At 40.4% G+C, this 22,112-nt stretch overlaps 1 protein-coding gene across 1 annotated transcript in view; it reads left to right on the forward strand.

Moving 5' to 3' along the window:
- phaf1 (phagosome assembly factor 1) overlaps positions 1-22,112 on the forward strand; it is a 75,112-nt gene that overhangs the window by 20,820 nt on the left and 32,180 nt on the right. The window contains exons 4-8 of the mRNA XM_060838216.1: positions 11,101-11,144; positions 16,078-16,157; positions 16,360-16,454; positions 18,342-18,439; positions 19,011-19,123. Coding sequence (XP_060694199.1) covers positions 11,101-11,144; positions 16,078-16,157; positions 16,360-16,454; positions 18,342-18,439; positions 19,011-19,123 — 430 coding nt within the window. The remainder of the gene's footprint in view (positions 1-11,100; positions 11,145-16,077; positions 16,158-16,359; positions 16,455-18,341; positions 18,440-19,010; positions 19,124-22,112) is intronic.

Genomic DNA, 22,112 nt, shown 5'->3' on the forward strand with positions numbered 1-22,112 from the left:
AAAATGCCATCTCAAGGTCCTGCCAAACTGGGGTTGGCTCCCACTTTTTATCTTGTTGGTTCATCAACATCCCCCAAACCCTGCAGCCAGCAGCATCGTGTAATGGTGGTGTGCACCACTGTGCTATTCCTCTGTGATCACTCTGAAAATAAAGGAAGTATTAATAATTATTGGATAGGGTAAAAATACATAAGGGTTTGGTGCGCAAAGTGGATAAGTCATTTCAATGAGAGTGCACTCTTGTTACTGAGAGTAAAGATAGAGACTTTGAGCCTCCTCGTACATGGACGTGGTGCCAAAGGGCCAGAGGTTTGCAAATTTTGCAGTCTTTTTAAAAAGGACAGGTTGGAGGATTTAACCCTGAACAATTGGTTGGTTGCCCTAACATCAGCAAAAGGGAAGTTTGGCAACAATAATCTGTCATTTAGAGCAGTTTGTTTATGCGTTAGAACACACGTGAGGGAGTGTTGTCCAAAAGCAGATACTTAGCTCCTTTTTGCTTTATTCTGAATTGTAAAATGTCAATCAGTGAAGATTTGAACGTGATGTGTGCTATGATTTCTCCATTTTTCATTGGTTTATGGAAAATCAAACTTGTTCAAAGAGCAGATAGAAGATTTATAAAATGTAATGTAAAATAACCTGTTCTTTCTGAGCATGGATACACATCTCTATTCAGACCTAAAGTAATGAGAAGGTCAACTCATCCCACCCTTTCCTCTAGGACCATCGAAAGTTAAAGTGCAGGTATAGTAAGCAATAGGGAGGCAAAAGCAAGTTCCCCTTTTTCATGCAAGGGGATAGATGTATAATAAGAGTCTCACTACAGTTATTACAGGGCTTTGGTGAAACCACACCTGACATACTGTTTGTTCCCAAATCTAAGTAACAATATTGCATTGGAGGTAGTGTAGCAAAGGTTCACTAGACTGGTTACTATAATAGGAGACTTGGTAAATTGATCTTACACGCTCATTGGAGTTTGAATGAGAAATTAGCAGCACATTGGCACAGTGGTTAGCACTGCTACCTCACAGCGCCAGAGACCTGGGTTTGATTCCTGTCTCAGGCGACTCTGTGGAGTTTGCACATTCTCTCTCTCCGTGTCTGCGTGGGTTTCTGCTGGGTGCTCCGGTTTCCTCCCACAATCCAAAAATGTGCAGGATAGATGAATCGGCATGCCAAATTGTCTATAGTGTTAGGTGAAGGGGTAAATATAGGGGAATGGGTCTGGGTGGGTTGTACTTCCGTGGGTAGGTGTGGACTTGTTGGGCTGAAGGGCCTGTTTCCACACTGTTAAGTAATCTAATCTTTTTTTAAAAAATGAGCTCATTGAGCCGTAAGATTCAGAAGGGGTGTGGCATGATAGACATTGAGAAATTGCTTATGCTGCATAAGTTCTGTAAAATGTGGGCACATTTCAGCCTATGGCACTGACTCATTAGAACTAAAATGAGGAATTTCCTAACTCAGTTTAGTTTTCAGAAATCTCTTCTCCAGAGGTTATAGATCCTCAATCAGTAAATTTAAGGCTGAGGTAGACAGATTTATAGTCTCAGAAATCGGGGATCTGAGGAGCAGCTGAGGAGCAGGTGAGGAAGTGGAGTTGTGAGATTGATGGGTCATATGGTTTTTCTCCTATTTAAGTTCTGGTGTATTGTTATTTCTTTTATTTTTCCTACCTTTAATAGCAAATGTTGTATTCCTCTAGTATTAACCCTGTAATAGAAAGGACACTTAAATTTATCCAATAGTACTTCTGATTTTAGGAAGGGGTGGACTGCACTTGTTGTAATGGATGCTCAGAATTAGATTTCATTTTTAAACATTGTCACTATTTTCTGAATTCTTGCTATCCACCTTTTTTATTTTCATTTCCCTGCAAAAAAAAATTCCTGGAGTTCCAATTTTTGTGTCTCAGCAGACAGGAATTTTGCTGCATTGCAGGCCATGATTTAAAGAATATCAATAAAAAGGCAATGAGTTGAAACGGTTCCACATCCTTGATGAGAGCGAAAGCCTACTGATCACAATTGATACATTCCGGCAGCATTGTGTTTGTGGTTAATTACCTGAGATGTGTAGGTCATTGATTCCACAAGCAGCGTTTGGATGTTGCTTGAAATGATGCCAACATCTGACAACTGAGCATGGGACTCCTATCGATTTGTAGCTGTTAAATTTGTCTGGCATTGGACTTGGCCGCCTACTGTATTTGTTTAGCTCTTGCAAAATTATGAAATAATTCTTCTCCAGGGAAGGAGAAAACATTACCCTATCCTGAAGTGTCTACTTGTTCTTGCTCAACTCTGCACCCAGATCAGGAGAAAGTGAGGACTGCAGATGTTGGAGATCAAAGTCAAAAGGTGTGGTGCTGGAAAAGCACAGCTGGTCAGGCAGCATCCAAGGAGCAGGAGTTGACGTTTCGAGCATAAACTCTTCAGCAGGAATGTTCCATCAGCTTTATCAGCACCCACTTCTTGTGCACTTCTTTCTTTCAAATCTGTTTCTAGCATCCTTGTTCTAATCAAGAAAAAAACATCAACTTCTAGTCTCTTTTAAATTTAAATCTGCTCCGTTCCTCAGTATTTATAAAGTACAAGGAACAGGTTGAAGCCATGTCTGTGTCCCTCCCTCAGCTTCCTGTCTTTGTCAACATTACTCTCCTACACACTGAGTGAAAACTCAATTTGATTGAAATCACCCATGCACCTCACTCCATGGTAACCTGTTAACCCACCTACCTTCCATTTCAGTGCCCTATTTACATCCACATTCCTGAGTAAGATCTACCAGCATTCATCCTTTTGGATCAAGGAATGGGAAACGTAGTAAGTCACTAATAAGTTTTCTTGTGGCAAACTTTGCCTGCCAAATGGGGGGCTTTGAATTATCTGGGTGGGTGTGTGTGTGTCTTTGCTCAGAACAAGTCAGAGCCTCTGTGAAGCCAGCCTCCTCCAGAAGGGCCTCAGTGCACTTGTGAACTAATCACCTTAAATTCTGTCAATGAGGGGACTATTGCTTGAGTTGGGGATTTGCATTCACAACATAATTGTTGAACGCACTTCCTGAGAAAACAGTTTCAATAAAACTTGGAGTTGAATACTAATATGTAGAAATGACAAGTTAGTCAGAATACTGTAAAGTATGCAATGCCTTTGTATTTTGACAAATGAGCTGATGGAATATATATGCAGTATTGAAATTTACATGGTTTTCCAAAGGTTAATGGCAGCAGAATTTAAGAGTTTCCTCTTTCTCTGCTTGCCCCTTCCTGCCCCATTATCCCAGTCTCTGGTGTCTTCCCACACTTGCTTTTCAAGCAGAGTAAGAGTGGTCTTTACTCTGAACTGCTCCCTCTGAAGAGAAGTGCACACATTGCAGTTTGTGGTGAGGCTTTGTCCTTTTGAGGCAGACAAGCAAATAGTTAACGTGAGCGATCACTCTTAGACCCCAAAGATTACACCAAGTGGGAATCGCTGTGAATGATGACCAACATTTGGGGTGGCAGTATAAAGCGAAAGTCAAATGTCCTATTGTCAAATAAAATATTACAGCATTTTCTTTAAGTTCTTTGTTACTTAATTTGATAAAATATATTGTTGACTGTTATTTGCTCTGAACTCTCTCGCTGTGATTTTTCAGTGCCACTTGAGTGAGCAAATGATTTTTTTTCCCCCAGAGCTGCAATGCCTGACTACATTTGATTAAGTAAATTGTTGTTTTCCTCATTTGGACGGCGTGCGAGTTGCACCTCTGGTAGAGTGTGGGGTACTGATAAACCTCATGTAATGGTGTTTCATATATTCAAACCTTTTTGCCTTTGTCATTTCAGCGGAATTGAAAGACAGCAGGCATGTCCTGCATTCCTGCTATTTTGAGTGTTGATCGTGTCTGGGGTGAACTCCATTTGCCCAATTTTCTTGTCAAATGGTAGTGCTGCACATCTCAGAATTGCTAGCCTGAGATTTGAATAATTAGTCCAGACACATGGCTGACCACCTTTCTCTCCATCTATTTAAAAACTAATATCCTGCCTCCACTATTAACCTTTTCTTATGTGTCAGGATTAAGGAACCTTGTCAATTTGGGGGGAAAGGGGAGTTTTGGTGTAGTAGTCTGGTTAGCTGGTGGTTCTAAGTGTTTGTTCAAAAATGAGCAATAATTTTGTATTTTCTACTATTTGTCCTTGAGGTGCCTAAATTTTCCAACAATTGTAAGCTATTCAGCAAACAATAGAAATTGAATTAAACTTGTTGGCCCAACAGAGGCAAGTGAAGCCTGCAGCTGCTTCATGAACCATTAGTGCTGGGAGTGACACATCAACCTTAACAGTCCATTATCAAGACTGCAAATAGGCAACTTCTGCAAATACGTAAATAATGAGAAAGCGACTCTGCTTTCATGTACATCTTCCTTTTAATAAATTGGAGAATTTTAAAAGAAATTTTCATTTTCTGTCCTTCGCTTACTGTATCCTCTCCGATTGCTTCAGTCTTTGGTTAGTAGGATTGATTGGAGTTACTGCTGTGCCAGGAATGCCCTTAACCGAAGGGGTGTAGATGGGAAGCCTAGGGCTGTCTGCACATAGACAGCAGTGAGGTGTTTGTTTTTGGCACTGACTGGTATTTGAAACTGCATTCTCCAATAGAATGGTTTGTTTGCTTTGCCAACTTTCATTGCATTTTGTTGATGTTGCTCAGTAAAGGCTGCTCACTAAAAGCTGTTATAATTCTGTTCTAAGGTTTTCTACCAAAATTATCAGAAAAGATTAGGATTCTAAGGTTCACAGTTGAGTCCGGCACATTTCCAGGGATTCAGCCTTGGACAACAAGAATCAACGTGGATGAAGATTGGCAACTGATCGCTCACCCCCATGCTGCAGAAAGCCAACCAAAGCCAAGAGGAAGTTTCACCTTATGACCCTGCAACCAGTGCACAAAAGACTGATAAGTAAAGTTACACTAGTCATATTGCGTGGCAAGAGACCCTTCAGCTTGTCCATGTAGACCAAATTTCCTAAACTGAACTAGTCCCATTTGAGTGCATTTTAGAGAAACGTGGGACCGCCTTTTTTCTAACAATCTGAAGGGAAAAAACGAGGGAGGCTGGAGTTGTAAAGCCAGACACTTCTGCCCTGATTGAGGAATCGACAGCTAGACTATCAGCAGCCAGGTCCAAGAAAGGAGAGCAGAAATGCAGTGAGTGCCTGCTTGATAGGGAACCATGGGAGCAAATAACAGGTAACTCTGACTGAAACAGCAAAGCTCCAACTGGAAGACCATTTTCAGCAAGGAGCCGTATTACATGTCCGATTTTTTGGTAGGGTACCACAGGCTGACAACAGGAGGAACCAACTCTATTCAGACTCTTTGAAAGGCTTAAGCTCTTTCGTTGTCAAACTATCATAGAGCTGCTTTGGGTATGTATCATGCTATTCCTAGAATTTGGTGAAGTACCTTTCATTGGTAATGGTTTTTCTTATTTTACATTAGTGTCAGAAGTCTTCATGACGAGGATAGCTTGGGGACAAAAAATTGAGGGATAGGTCAATTGAGTGGAGTCTCGAAGCTTTCATCACATGTTTCAGACCTGTGGTTCCCCACTTTGTGTTTATCCATGTGGTTCATTCAGGACTGTCAGGAGGCGAATCTTTTCTTAGCTTTACCAAGCAGTGTCATTCAACCTTAGATGAATTGTGACTGTGTTGTGTTGATTTCTGTTTTGACACTGAAACCATCTTTTTCAATAATCTGAAACTGATGTGTCAATTTTGTCCTGTTTTTCAGGATTCAGCTAAGGCATTCAGGAAATTCAACTTTGTTTTTGTCAAATAGCACATTCTGCATTCAAAACAATCTTGTCACATTCCTGTTCTCATGGGGAATGCCACAGTGTCTTTTGTTTGTTTCAAATTGTGCATCTGCCTTTTTGTTTTCTCCTTTTTTTGGTTATGAATTGACGTTTTAACAGCTTCGAGTTTTGTATAGACAATGAGAAACCAGCGTCATCATGCTTCAGCACTAGTGTTCAAGCCTCTGAGTCAAAATCATAGTTTTGAGCTAAATTTGTGTGTAAAGTCCAGTGCATCTGTGCCAAAGTCCAGTGCAGTATTGATGCTTTAAACCAAGGCCCTGTCAGCTTCGAATAGTTGGAAAAAGTTTTCTTTATTTGAAGAACAGTGGAATTCTCCAGGTGTCCCAGGGAATATTCATCCCTTGTACAAAATCACAAAACCGATCAAATGTCTTTTAACATTGTGGGAATTTGAACTCTTGTTTATCAAATTGGTCTTATTTACAAGATTCTATCTCTGAAATATAGATGCACGATGAGAGGGTGATTTGATTGAAGTTCTTGGGAATTTGAAAAGGATGGAGTAGTAGATTACATTTTTGCATGAATAAGGAAGTCTCAAGGGAGAATGGTCTTCCCATACTCATTCTCCTGTGATTGTCTTCCATTTTCTACACTGCTTCCTCCAACCCCCAAACTTCAGCATGTTGCCGTCCACTTATGCAGGAGTAATTGTTATAACTCACTTGGGCAGTGTGAGAAATCAAGCTTCGCTATCCCTGGAATTGTCACAAAAGTCAGATTTTGATAAAGTATACCAAGTTTGCCAATTTACCTTACTTTCTGACCCAAATTAATACAGAATATGGATCGGGTTTCTTCACTGAACAAGAATCACTTTTTAAATATAAAGACTGTAGCAACAGGTAAACAGTTGTAAACCAGTGGCATATAGCAATATTTTAATCTCGAATCCTTGATGTCTTCCCAAATGAAGTAAAATAGATTATCGAGGGAGGGGGGAAATAGGAAACACTGTCCTCTATTCTTGGTTCCCAGGTAAGATTGTTGAGATGATTCTTATACTGGTTAGCACGTTTCTTCAACTGTCCAGATCCTTTCACTGGTTGCATAGAAACCATAAGTGACTGGTTCACTTGATTTAAATGTCATAGCTGACAACAACCTTTGCAGGAAAGATAAATTTGTTTTCTTAAGGTTTACACCGTTTTGAACACAGACTGCTTCTGAATTGGGAAAGAATTGAACATTTCTCACTGTAACTTGTTCCTGGCTCCAAGCTGTCTAGTTACTTGAGAACCAGCTGCAGTTGTTGGTGAACACCATGATCTCTCAGTGGTAACTAATCACGAACTACTTGTTACCAGCAAAAGTAATATCTGTACACCCCTCAGTCTAAATCATCTGCATCTCCAGCTTCAATTACTGTTTGTTCACACAGTTGTTGACATGACGTTGGCTGGTTACTTTTCAAAACTATAGCCCCTCTACTCAACACTGTCATTTGTGGCAAGGCTTGCACTACAAAATAGGCTGCAAAGCAAATTCAAATAGAATTGCAGGCAACAGTACGTCCCTACTCGAGTCCAATGCATTCTGTACTTGCTTTGAAAAGGAAGACTGTCAAACGATATCTCCTCTCCCATCAGCCTCTGCACTTGTACTCTGCACTGGCAGGAGAACTTGCAGATATCTTCAACCTCTCCTTGTTTTGGCTTGAAGTCCCCATGTATTTCAAGAAGACCACCGTCATCCTAATGCCAAAGAAAACTCATGTAGTGTTACTCAATGATTACCGTTTGGTGGCTCTGACATCCATAAGTATGAAGTGCTTTGAGATGTTGTTTATGGCTCACATCAAGCCAAGTCTTCTAGATTGCCTTGATTCACCTACTGGCACAGCAAGTGACCCTACATTCATCCCTGGAGCATCTGTACAACGAGGATACCTACATCAGGCTCTTACTTATTGACTTCGGTTCTGCCTTCAACACCATAAATCCAAACAAACTCCATGACCTAGGTTCTGCTCCCACCTCTAACTGGATCCTCTACTTTGTGACCAGCAAACTGTAATCCGAAATGATAATCCTTAACACCAGTGCCCTGCAAGCTGTGTATTCAGTCCCCTACATTACTGTTGTAGCTCAGATCTCAAACAACAATGAGACGGAGCATTGGGAGGCAATAGAGTGCTTAACAACATGGTTTAAAGGTGACAATCTCTCCAGCATCAACAATGCAAAGGAGCTGGTCATTCCCTTCAGGAGTGGAGTGAAGGGCGCACCCCTGTCTGCCTCAATGGTACTGAGATGGAGATGGTCAAAAGTATCAAGTTCCTGAGAGTAGTGATCAACAATCTATCTTGGTCCACTCACGTTGACACTACAGTCAAAAAAGCTTAACAATACCTCTACTTTCTCAGGCTAAGGAACAACAGATGCCTAAGAGATAGACCACGGAACGAGGACATGCCACAACCAAAAGGACTAGCCACACTACCATACATCAGGAGCGTTTCAGAATTGACAGCCAGACTACTGCGACCCCTAGGACTCATAACGGCACACAAACCAACAGCCACGCTCAGACAACAACTTACTAGAACAAAGGAGCCAATACCCAACGTGAGCAAAACTAATGTAGTGTATAAAATACCATGCAAGGACTGCACAAAACACTATATAGGACAAACAGGAAGACAGCTAACAATCCGCATACATGAACACCAACTAGCCACGAAACGACACGACCAGCTATCCCTAGTAGCCACACACTCAGACAACAAGCAACATGAATTCGACTGGGAAAACACTACTATCATAGGGCAAGCCAGACAGAGAACAGCCAGGGAATTCCTAGAGGCATGGCATTCATCCACAAACTCCATCAACAGACACATCGACCTGGACCCAATATACCAATCACTACAGCGGACAGCTGAAACTGACACCCGGAAGCGGCAAGGATAGGCCACTATAAATGCTGGAAGAAACATCAAAGAAGCGCTTCGCAGGAGGCTCCAGAGCACTGATGATGTCTCCTAGCCAGGGGACGAAACGTTTGCAACAAAAACTTCCAGCTCGGTGAACAGAACCGCTACAAATCTTCGCACAAACTTTGATCAGGCTAAGGAAATTTGGCATGCCCATAAAGACTCTTAAAAGTTTTTATAGATGCACCATAGAGAGCATCTTATCTGGGTGCATCACACCGTGGTATGGCAACTTCTCTTCCCAAGACCAAAAGTAACTAGAGAGTTGTGAACACAGCCAGTCCACCATGCAAGCCAGCTGTTCATTTATTGACTTCATCTAAACTGCCTGCTGCATTTGGAAAGCAGCCATCATGATCAAAGACTCCTCCCACCCCAGTTATACTCTTCTCCACCCTCTTCAGTTGAGCAGAAGATATGTTTGTATGCACGTACAAACAGATTCAAGAATAGCTTCTTCCCTGCTATTATCAGATTTTGTTAAATAGACCTTTTTTATTGTAGAATCCTTACAGTGTGGAAACAGGCCGTTTTGGCCCAACAAGTTCGCACTGACCCTCCGAGTAGCCCACACAGACCCATTCCCCTACCCTATTACTTGACCTTTCCCCTGACTAATGCACCTAACCTTCACCTCTCTGAACTCTGCAATTTAGTATGGCCAATTCACCTAACTGGCACATCTTGGACTGTTTAATGTTGATATCTCTGCACTTTTTGCCAGCTGTAGTATTGTATGTATCCTTCTATGACCCTGACTTGTATGGTATGACCTACCTGTAAAGTACAAGTCAAGTGACACCAGGTTATAGTCCAGCAGATTCAAAAACCTATTGGACTATAATTTGGCGGCTTGTGCCTTCTGACTTTGTCCACACCAGCACCTCCCATGTAAAGCACATCAGACTACACTTTCACCCTCAGTACATGTGATAGAAATAAATAATTAAGTCCAATCAAATCGTTGGTTATAAAACAGCTATTTGTCATTTCGGTCCACTTTTTTAAAAATACACCAGTTTTTACATGGTCTTTGACCATCCTGAAGATTTGATCAATAGTCTTTGTTAGTTAATTTCATTGCTATTAATGGCAGTGGTGTCAGTAAAGTATAAAAGAGGTTGTGTACAAATTGCACAGTTGAGCCATGAAAAACACTTGAGTGCCATGCAAGTCTCTTTAACCTGTGTTTGGATAAAGTATACACTAATTGGTTGCGAGTATCTGAAAAGTATATTACACAACACTAAACAATGGTGCCTTAACTTGATTTGAGACTTCTCCATGCTCTGTTATTAATAGACCAATTATGCTGATGCTCTTTCAGAAAATCTCTGCAAGTATCATCCTGATGTCTTTACTCTGAAAAAAGACACCTTTGTTCATAAATTAGTTTGATACCTAATTGTCACATTTTACTAACAATTCTTTTTTAATATCCTTAATTTTTCTGTGACCTATCTACAGCCCCCACCCACCCCTGTATTCATCAGTGAAAACAGTTGAGTTATTTTAAAATTTATTTTTCACGATTCAGTGATTTGTGATCAAATCTGATGGTAATGCTGCACAAGTCAGATCCCAGAGCAAAATTAACTTAATAGACTGTTTGCTTAATTTTTGTAATTTGGCTACTGTGGTGGTCAGTTACTGAATATATTCCCACAATTGTTAACTAACTTCTGATGAGATCATAAGTTTATATTAGGAAATAAAGAAAGCTACATATACATGTGACAATTTGGAAAGTCCTTAAAATATACTTCAAACATATGGAGTCGTTTTCCCAGTAACCTCATTTAAAGCAATTTAATCCCAGTGATGTAACACTCATGTAACATTTCATGCTTAAATTTCTTCCTCATCTGACAGTTGTCAGTAAGTTCCTCTTGGTGAATTTCTGCACTCACACTAAATGTGATTCTCTCCGTCTCTCCCTAAGACTTTGGTACAGATACTAATATTTCTCAGTGAATTTAGAAAGCTTCGGGCATTTTCCACTTACTTCAACCACCTTTGATGGATTTTTTTTGTTGTTCTTCAACAGGGTGCATTTTTAACCTAAGTCTTGCCTCGATTACTCCAGGATTCATGGCAGATGCTTAAAAGTACAATGTATTTGTTTTCCATGCCCTATTATTTACAACTGGGCAGTAGGGAGGAATCTCAACAACACAGACATGCAATGCACATGTAGTGCCACCAGAGAGGGATCTCACTCTCCAAATCTAATGTAATGTGTGAGACGATAGTAAAACTGATTTTATTTTTATTTCCCACCCATTTAGGTCATTGAAGTTTATGACTTGAGTAAAGTTAAATTGAAATACTGGTGAGTATTTTTACTGTTTCCCTCATGACAATTTTGCTAGAACCCTATGTTTCGACCACTAATGTTGCCAGTGCTTTTGGAAAATGGTAGTCTCTGGTAGAATAATCCCAAGACACAGCACCCCATATTCACATTCACCTTTTACACCCTAACCTTTTTAAAGTTAAAGGTAATTAATTGAATTATTTTTCTCTGGTAAACTAAAACTATTTTTTTTTGTTTTGCATTTATGTTGACTTTAATGGGCCACCATGGTAGCATGTAAGGGCAAAGTAAGGTTTATATTTGGTCCAAGCAGAAATTTAACAAGTTGAACACAGTCAGAGACCAAAGCTCAAGTCCAACTTCCAAGTCTCTCATTCTCACAACTGGTCATTGAAAACATGTCTAAAGTTTAACAGTTTGAGAAACAGAGACTTTGCATTCCAATTTAATCCTACTACACTAGCTATTGGTGCAGCACTCCAATTACTCACTCATTGCTATAGACTCTTGCAGATTTTGGAGTTAGTCTTGCAATGCTGATACCATATTTTGTGCCTTTTTAGAAAGTAAGTTGGTGCTTCTTTCATTTCAAATGAAGACCTATAAAGTTACTGTAATAATTCCTTGAGTAAGTTGACAACACAGTATCATTCCCTCATTAATTTAGAAGTTCATAGTCATCAAGTTACACAATACTGAAGCAGACTTGTCGGTCCAACTCATCCGTGCAGGCCAGGTGTCCTAAACTGATCTAGTCCCATTTGCCAGGATTTGGCCATATCCCTCTAAACACTTGCTATTCGTACCTGTCCAGAACCTTTTTAAATGTTGTAATTGTACCACTTTTCTCTCTGGCAACTCATTCCATACACGCATAACACTCTGTATGAAAAAGTTGTCCCCCGCATCCCCCCCCAAATCTTTTCCCTCTCACCTGAACATAGCCCCTCAAGTTTTGGGCTCCTCTATACTGAGGGAAAAAGACCTTGGCAATTCACCCTATGTATATTCATGATTTTAAACCTTGAAAAGTTCACCCCTCAGCTTCCTACGCTCCAGGGGAACAAAACTATAACCTATTTAGCCTTTTTCTAAAACTCAACGCCTCCAAACCCCAGCTAAGCCCATAAATCTTTTCCGAACCCTTTCAAGTTTAACAAAAATCTTTCCTATAGCAGGGAGACCGGAATTGAATGCAGTGTTCTAAAAGTGGCATCCCCCAGTGTCCTAAACAGCCTCTACGTGATGTTCTAACCCCTATTCTCAACTCACTGAGCAATGAAGGCAAGCAAACAGATGCCGCCTTAGTTGTCATGTCTATCTGAGAGTCCACTTGTCTAAGGAACTGTACACTTGCATCCTTAGGTCTCTTTATTCGTCAACACTGCCCAAGGCCCTACCATTAAAGGTAGAAGTCCAGCTCTGCCTTGTCCTACCAAAATGCAGCACCTCACATTTATTTAAATTACATTCCCTTCTCAACCTTCATTGGCTGTGTACTAAAATGCTTTATTTTAAGTTGAACTGCTGAGATTTTCCTGCTAAAAAACATTCCAGCTGATCTTTGATGATCAGTGGAGCTGCGTTTTGGAATTCAACTCCATGGAGCAGGACTTGAACACGTTTTGTTTTTCTGGCTTATGGCACTTGCCTGTCCCATCTACGAGGAGAAAGTGAGGACTGCAGATGCTGGAGATCAGAGCTGAAAATGTGTTGCTGGAAAAGCGCAGCAGGTCAGGCAGCATCCAAGGAGCAGGAGAATCAACGTTTCGGGCATAAGCCCTTCAGGAATCCTGAAGAAGGGCTTACGTCCGAAACGTCGATTCTCCTGCTCCTTGGATGCTGCCGGACCTGCTGCGCTTTTCCAGCAACACATTTTCAGCCCTGTCCCATATACCCCTAGCTTGCCAAATCATGGCGGGACTGATTTTTAAGAAACTCTGGAAAATGACACATCAAAACATTGATTTCAAATAAACATCCAAGCATTAGAATTCATCTGAGATGTTATGGTTTATTATCCTTCCCCAGTTTCTTTCTTGAAGGATTTTTGATATTCTCAATTGCTAGATTGAAATTTCTTGATATTTGTATTCCTGTAGCTGTACTTGGCAGTTTGGGTCAGTAGGTTGGCCTTGGTGGATGCTGCTGAGACGTTTCCACCAAGTGATTAGTGAAGAGCACTCAGGATGCTTCAGAGTCTCAGCTCCCACTATGATGTAGCTAAATATAAGATCTCATTTGAAGAATTTGCACTCTGGTAGTGTAGCCATGTTAGTATAGTAGTTTTATTGTCCATTTATGTACTGTCTTTATTCCAGTTTATTCTCGCAACTGTACAGAATATTTATTATGGTAGTTTACCAGCATTTGTCACAGATTAATGAACCAAGTCTAATGTAACAAAGATGCCTTATCTCTGATTGGTAATTAGTATTTGCATATCACTGCTATGGGATGAGTATTTCAGTGCATGTCCACTGTGAATTGAGGGAAAAGTTTATGGAGTTTTAAGCAGATGAAAATTTGTTGTGAATGTTGACAAAATGCAATGTATAGAAAAGGCCGGGTGATTCTAACGTTAGTGGCAGTAGAAGTTAAATATCGGGCAATAACAGATTGGCGAAGAATTGGATAGAAGGAGGAATGACGGCAGCATCAAAAATTGTAGAGAACAATGGGGAATGTTTTGCAGTCCACAAGGGCTCTGGCTAATTATGGATGAAAGATGAAATAGGAGTGTTTAGGGAACCACACTAGATTGTTTGTTTGTTTATGCGAGGAGTTATTTCAGGACCTATAATTACTCTACAGATTCCAGACCTTTCAATAGGTTGCACTGAACCTTTTATAAAGCTTTTGATTTAGACCAAATCTGGTGACCACACTTAGCAGGATGTGATGTCCTTGATGCTGGAGAGGAGATTTACCAGAATAGTTGCAGTGGTGAGTGATTTCAATTACCAGATTAGGTAGAGAAGCTGGGGTTTAGATAAGATAGGGAATAACACTGTTTGTACAAACTGATAGTACAAGGATAATAGAACTCCGGTTGTAAATCTTTGGGCAAGTTTTACGGGGTGGTGGTGGAGCAGAGGGGAGATGAGATATGAAGCAATTTTAAAGCCAAGGGATGATTTACAGCTGCAAGGGATATGCAACTGGACACTATTGATAACTTCAAAAACATATATTGTCTAGAAATCTGAAGGAATTGAACTTGGGCTACTGGGATAGAATGGCTTTTGACCGAATTCCTCTGCGGACCCCACATGGATCTGGTGAACTCATTGGCTACCTTCAGTGCTTAATGACCGATTCAATAGTCATGGTCTCTTTTTCTACCACTTCAAATGTTATAAGCACCCGTACAAGTATGAATAAATCTTGTAAACATAAGAAATGAGTACTGGAGAAGGCTCATTGCTACTTTGAGCCTGATTCACCATCGCTCAAGATTGCAGTTAATCATCTACTTCAATTCCATTGTCCTACTGTTGCCCTATCCCTTCAATCCTATAGAACTCAAAATCCTGTCCCAACTTGATAATAGTCATACGGCACAGAAATAGATTCTTCGATCCAACTAATTTATGCTGACCAGGTTTCTTGAATTGAGCTAATCCCATTTGCCTGCATTTGGCCCATATTGCTTTAAACCTTCCTTATTCATGTCCATACCAAAATGCCATTTTAAATGTTGCAATTGTACCCACCTCTACCACTTCCTCTGGCAGCTCATTCATACACCACCCTCTGTGAAAAAGTTGCTCCTCGGGTCCCCTTTTAAATCTTCCCTTCTCGCCTTCAATCTATAGCTTCTAGTTTAAGCCCTCTTCTCTTCCTCCCCCCATCCCCAATCCCTTCTCTACTCTTTCCCCTTTCATCAGGGTTCAATAATATTGAACCAATGCACTTTCTTGAACTGCAGATATAATTGGGGATCACGGTACTCTCCATAAACCATCATATGTGAGAGTTTCTGAAAGAAGTCGTGATGATGTGTGAAAATACTTCAATTGGCTTTCATCATAAGGTCACTTGTTTTCAAGTTAAAAGTCTCAATTTCTCAGTTTTGAATGCATGATCTACTCTGCCCACAATACAATTTGATAAGTTTTCATTCTGGTTGTTCAGTGCTCAGTGACAATTGTGAAAGCGACTTGAGAGCCAACTTCATGGTAACTGATCAGAAATTCTTTGACCGGCCTCCTGAGTGGAGTTTCAACCTCTGTTTAACCATTGGACACCTAAACCACCAGGAATGGCCTTGATTGGTGCTAGCTAGTCCCCCTCCAAAGCTCTCCATTCGCGTTTGCTGTAATTGATCTAATTGCATCTGGATCAGGAAATAGAGAGGGAAGCACATCCAAAATCCTGCTTCAAATCATTTAAACAGTGGTTTTTGGAAGCACTAATGTAGGTGTGATGCAGAGCATTTAATTCTAGGGGCATCATAACACTCCCCTATAAGCTTTCACAAATATTAGAACACTTGGAAGTACTGAGATTCAACCATGTCTTTGGGATGACCTTTTAAATTCTGTAAAGCAGAAGCACTGGGAGAAAGCAAGAATTTGCATTCCAATGCAGTACTTTGCCTCTTCACAGGGAACTCTTTCAGCTTCTCCCCCCGCCCACCTTACCCATGATGTGGTGGTGAACAGTGTGTCGGCTGTAGAAGGATTGACCATGTCACTGAGAGGAACGAAGAAGTGTCTCTTTACGTTCTCAGTTGGTAGCAAGTGACAAAGCAATGAAGTATTTTTGCTGTCAGTCTGTGTGATTTGCACCTGTAATACTGTACATCGCCTGCTTGAGGTTGATTTTTATTTGGTGTAGTGTGGGAGATGGGAAGTCAAGAACATTAAACCATTCCCCCTCCTGAGTTAGTCTGCAACCTATAATTTTTTTCTAAATCTTTGACTTGTTCTTTATTCCACTGCAGTGGTGTGCACTTCAACTCTCAGGCTATAGCTCCAACCATAGAGCAGATTGACCAGTCATTTGGAGCAACTCACCCTGGAGGTAAGTGAGATCTGTGTATTTATAGGAAATTGAATAAAAATATTATAAATTTTAAGCCTGCATTAAGTGAGTTGATTAAGGTAAATATGCTTTTCTGTACAACAACGTTGGGAGGGATTTAAGAAGATGCTTTGTAGTTTGTTGACTTGAAGTTCACTAATTTTAACCTTTATCATTGTGCTCCCTTTCCCCCTCATTCTAGTGTACAATGCAGCTGAACAACTTTTTCATCTCAATTTCCGCGGGCTTTCCTTTTCATTTCAACTGGATTCGTGGAAAGAAGCTCCAAAATTTGAGGTGAGATTATCTCCAAAGGCTGTTTTACCGTCAGGAGAGTAACAACTTTGCTTAAACTTGCGCTGAAGTTGTCCATTGTTTTCACTGTATCTTTCACTTTTCTTCTGCTCAAATCTACAAGTTCCTACCACTCCCACCAATGATGGCTTGGTTGGTAATCTCGCAGCTCAGTTGGAACTGACATACATCAACCAGGAAGCTCTCAACTTGATCACCAGTTTTGGGTTAAGTTTACATCGTGGAGCTACCAAGATAGTGAAAATTCTCTACTTCAATTAGAAAGAAGATTGGTCCAGTTTTCTACTTGCGTTGCTATCCCATTGGTTCTTGCTTTGACTGTCAGTTAAGGATTTTGGATAAAGCTAACTATCATGCACGCTCAGCCTACAAGCCTGTCATCACTCATTATCTGGAAGAGTAGCTATTTTGGGATGAGTGAAACAAAGGATGAGAATTCTTAATGCTCAAAGAGATTAGGAGGATGAGAGAAAATACTGGCAGGCAGCATTAAGGACATCTGAAAGGGGTTTTATAGGCATGTTGGGGCAAGAAAATTGCCAATAAGAGTTGGGTCCATTAGAGACTAAAGTGGCATTGCCAGATGAGATGTATTCCAGGCTGCAGTGGGAAGAAAGGGAGGAGAATGTAAAGCCCTGGACATTCATTTTGAAATTCTCTCTTGCCACAGGAGAGTTGCCAGAATACTGGAGCGCTGCTAGTGTGGTAGTATTAGTCAAGAAAAGTTGTAAGGATAAAGCAGGCAACTATAGGACTGTGAATTTAACATCTGTGATGGGGAAACTTTTGGATAAAATTGACGAACAGAATTAACCTCTGCTTCAAGAGGCAAAGATTAATCAAGCTCGTTAGCATGGCTTTGTCAGGGAAGAGTCAACTCTAACAAATTTGATTTGATTATTCTAAAAGGTGACTAGTTGTGTACCTGAGGGTAGTGCTGTTGTTGTCTGCATGGATTTAAAGTCTTTTGATAAGGTCTTGCAAGATAGACTGGTTAAGCTAAAACCAATTTAGCAGTTTGAAAGCAAAATTGGCTCAGTGGGAGGAAGAAGGTCCTGTTTGAAGGATGTTTTTGTCACTGAAATTCTATGTCAAAGGCAGGTGAATTCAAATCCAAGCTTTTCTTTTAACCACTCCTCCCCAGTGAGGTCCTTCCACCGGTTTGCTGTATGTCTGTCTTGGATATGAAACATGATGTCAAAGTGGTAAGACATGCTTCTTGCTGGTGAACCTGCATTGGTAAGTGCAGTGGGTGGAACTGAAGAAGAGTGATAATCTTTCACCTCGTTCACTTCTAGGTTCAGTATCTTTCCTGGTTTCGCTTGCATTATTGTGCAAACCACCCCTTTCAGAGTATTCTCTGAAGAACCTGAGTAATGCAGAAACAATGAACATCTGGGGTTATGGGTCAATGCCACTTTTACCTTTTGTTTTCTCCTAGAAATTAAATGCTTCCTGCAAAAAAGGGAAGATAAATTCCACATTGATTAAAACTGGGCAGGGCATGAAGGGAATGGGAAATTGAGTTGTGTCCCAGGGCTGAGATTGAGATATAACAGATTTAAGGTGTGCAGAGGAGAGATAGTGAGGCAGGATGCCTAGTATTGGGATAATAAGTGAGACCTGCTTTGGGTTTTATAACACTGGAGAGGCAATCCTGAAGATCATGTTCAAGATCTGCATGGGTGCTACTGGAGGCTGTATGAGGACTGAGAATGATCTCCGTTGTGGATTGGGTGGAAGGAGTGAGTTGAGTGTAATTGGGCTTAGTATTTGGCTAATAGGATCAGGACAGTTTTATTCCCTTTTGGCTGTCTGCTTTTGCTGATTTTAATAAAACAAATGTCGGACTAATTTGTGTTTACACAGCCCAAATTTGCCCATGGCCTGGCTTCCCTGCAGATTCCCCATGGTGCTACCGTGAAACGCATGTACATATACACTGCAAACAGTCTACAGGATACAAAGTAAGTAAACTGTCCTAGAGATTAATATCCTGTGATTTCTCTGTTTGTTGCCTCTTGTCATATGCTCATTGTGTGACATATTTTGTACACATCTTTCCAATGTACAAAAATCTCTGCTCTACATTAATTATAATGAAGTAGAAAATCAAGTAACAATTTCAAAACAAGTTCCTAAAGTTGCACTTGTCTGATAATTTCTAGATTGGCTTTGCTTTAAAAACCTGGATTGTATTTAGTGGCTGTTCCCCTTTAATGGGCAGCGCGTTTGTGATTATATTTTATGACTGCCCAAAGCCTTGGGGGGTTAATTAAAGTCTCGGCTTGGTTGGCCGAAGCCACTTGCTGTGTACTTGCATAAGAATTGTTCTGTAAAATATTAGTCTAATTAAAGTCATGCTACGCAAAGTATTCTCGTGGTAGAGTTTAATATTACCTCCATGTTGTCCAGACAGTAGTAGTTTGTAAAAACGGTGTTGAAATCATATAGCAAGTCTAAGCATCTGAAAGTAATGTATTTAAGTGGGTTTTTTTGTAATCACATTTACTAAGTGCAATAATCTGGCTTTTATAGAGCTCCCATGATGCCACTGAGTTGTTTCTATGGTAACGTGTATGCAGAAACTGTTGAAGTATTAAGCAATATCATGGGACCCCTGGGCCTCCGTCTGCGACTACTGACAGCAGGTAAAACCAAAATCATTCGTATCGATGAAGGAAGAGGATATCTGATCCACTTAATAAGAGCCCTAAAATAGTGCTTTGTTAAATCTGTTTAGTGAACTCCTGGGTACAGTAGTGGTGTAGAAGAAAGCCAGGAAATGTCACCTTTGTCTGTATAGAGCGAGTAATAGCATGTACACCCTGCTGATGTTCAATGCTTGTCATTGGCTGAGGTGAATCTTCCAAGCATTATTCAATTAGGTCAGCCTGATAAACATGTATACCTTTTTCTTCTGTGAATGCTATCAACTGTGCTATTTTTCATGTTAGTGTACACTTGACTCAGTTGCAATCCTAGTTCTGAGTCAGATGTTTGAGTTCAAGCCTCACTGTTGAACTTCTGAATCTAGGCTAATGCTCCAGTGGATTATCATAAGGAGAGGCCGCATTATCATAAGCCTCAAATTGAGACTTTTATCTCTATACTGGTAACTGAGGGGTTTTGAGAGCCAGTTTCTTTAAAGCAGAGCAGGAGAATCTCTTTGAACCTTGCTATCTCAAATATAATTGCAAATGTGTTGCTGGTCAAAGCACAGCAGGTTAGGCAGCATCTCAGGAATAGAGAATTCGACGTTTCGAGCATAAGCCCTTCATCAGGAATAAGCCCTTCATCAGGAATCTCAAATATAATGTTTTTTTTATCTGCAAGTGTTGCTTAGCCTGGGCTACTAGTGGCATTTGTTTTAGAAAGTAGTTTGTTTTGCTTCATTTCAAAACCATTTAGTGTCTGGCTTTGACCGCTTTTAGGATGGTTTTTTTTTCTGATTTCCATGGATCCGAAATATTTACACTAACTGAGCTTAACACATCGTAATCTGAACAGTGGAAACCCCTCCTTGCACAATTGTGAAAATGAGTTAAGATTTTACTAAATGCTTTAATCTATGTCAACATAATCTATTTATAGATTGAGCCATTGGATCCTTGTTATGACAGGGTGCTGAACCCCCACCCCCATTAATTAAACAAAACACTCAGAGAAGCTCACCTCATATTGTAATCTGTTGGCTCTCTCTCGATGGCAGTTACTCTGACTTTGAAAATGCCTGTTTTTTTTAATATCCCCAATATTGGATCTTCTCATTGATTCGATGTTGGCAAACGCAATGTTTTAGTATCCTGGGGTATAATTTACACTGGTTAAATTTTAATCATTGTCAAAACATCAAACAACTCTAGTACCTATTTCACAGCCAAATGTTATACACTATCAATTTTCCAATACATTCTGGGACTGCCATCGAATGATATACACAGGTGCTTGTAAGCCCTCAGTGCAAAACAGCATTCACTGTTTCTAAAGGTACAGTACACACTTCCACATTCATAACACTTTGCTGAGGCCAGACTTTGATAGACGCAAGTTGTAGCTGTGATGGTTTTCCGACTGAACTCCTGCAGCAACAAAACAGTTTGTCTTTCCAGGGTGGTGCTGTGTGCTTCGTCATACTGTTCCATCCTGCATGAAGCAAGAAGGGCACCCCAGAACTTTACTGGTATGAAAGAATGGAATCAGGAGAGTTTAAAACTGGCAGCTTCTGTAGTTCTGAGTAACTTCAAACTTACAGAAGTTCTTCACCAAAGCAAGAGGACCATATTTTTGAATTTCTGTTGGAATAATGCTCTAGCTCCACCTGCTGGTTCAGTGATTGAATGCACTGTCTAGCTGAGTCCTATTCTGCAGCTTTTAAGCTTAGGAATGTTTATTGCCCACTCTACTCAGTTGATTAAATGGTAGCCTGAAGGTACCGCAATTGATCTGTCCATAGTTTAGAAAAGGAAAGTTCATTTCTCAATCTTCAACAATTCTGATGATTGAAAAATGCATATGACCAGAGAATATGGATAAGATTTACTTTGGCTATGGTGATTCATGTGGTTAAGCGGTCCATTCCTTCCAACTTGAGCAACTACTTTGGACCAGTGAGGTGAGGAAGTTTCTTCTCACAAGTGGAGCAATATGCAAGTACAAATCTTTTATTAACCAGACAAATATGAGAGTATTTGTACAACTATAAATGTCTGCTCTTGTCAGGGTGAAGAGCAAGGCTGGTAGGTATAGGTGATGCTGGATGCTGGAAATTAAGGTTTTGATTAAGAAAAAGATGGAAGTATATGTCAGGTATAGACCACAGAGATCGAGTGAATCCTTAGTGTATAAAGGCAGTAGGAGTATAGTAAAAAGGGAAATCAGGATGAAAAAAGGGGACATTAAATAGCTTTGGCAAGTAGAGTTAGGGAAACTCCAAAAGGATTTTATAAATCCATTAAGAACAAAAGGATTACCAGAGAGAAAAGTGCTTCTCTAAGATCAGCAAGGCAGCCTATGCAGGGAACTGCAGGAGATGGGGGAAATACTAAATAAGTATTTTGCATCAATGTTTCCTGTGGAGAATGATATGGAAGGTATAGAACATAGGGAAATAAATAGCAATATCTTGAAAAATATCCATATCACAGGAGGTGGTGCTGAACGTTTTAAAATGCATAAAAGTGGATAAATCCCCAGGATCTGATCAGATAGAACTAAACACAGTTGGAAGCTAGGGAAATGATTGTTGGGCCTCTTGCCGAGATATTTTTGTCACAGGTAGAGTGGCGGAAACCTGGAGGTTGGCTAACATAGTGCTACTATTTAAGAAGTTAAGAAAAAGCTAGGGGACTATAGGACGGTGAGCCTGACATGAGTGGTGGACAAGTTGTTGGAGGAAATCCTGAGGGACAGGATTTGCATGAATTTGGAAAGGCAAGGACTGATTAGGGGTAGTAGTCATGGCTTTGTGCGTGGGAAATAGTGTCTGACTAGATTGAGTTTTTTGAAGTAACAAAGAGGGCACAGCTGTCGATGTGATTTATATGGACTTTGGTAAGGCACTCAACAAGGTTCCTTGTGGTAGACTGGTTAGTGAGGTTAGATCACATGGAATACAGTGAGAACTAGCATTTGCATATG

Source organism: Hemiscyllium ocellatum, chromosome 17 (assembly GCF_020745735.1).
Source record: "Hemiscyllium ocellatum isolate sHemOce1 chromosome 17, sHemOce1.pat.X.cur, whole genome shotgun sequence".
NCBI lineage: Eukaryota > Metazoa > Chordata > Chondrichthyes > Orectolobiformes > Hemiscylliidae > Hemiscyllium > Hemiscyllium ocellatum.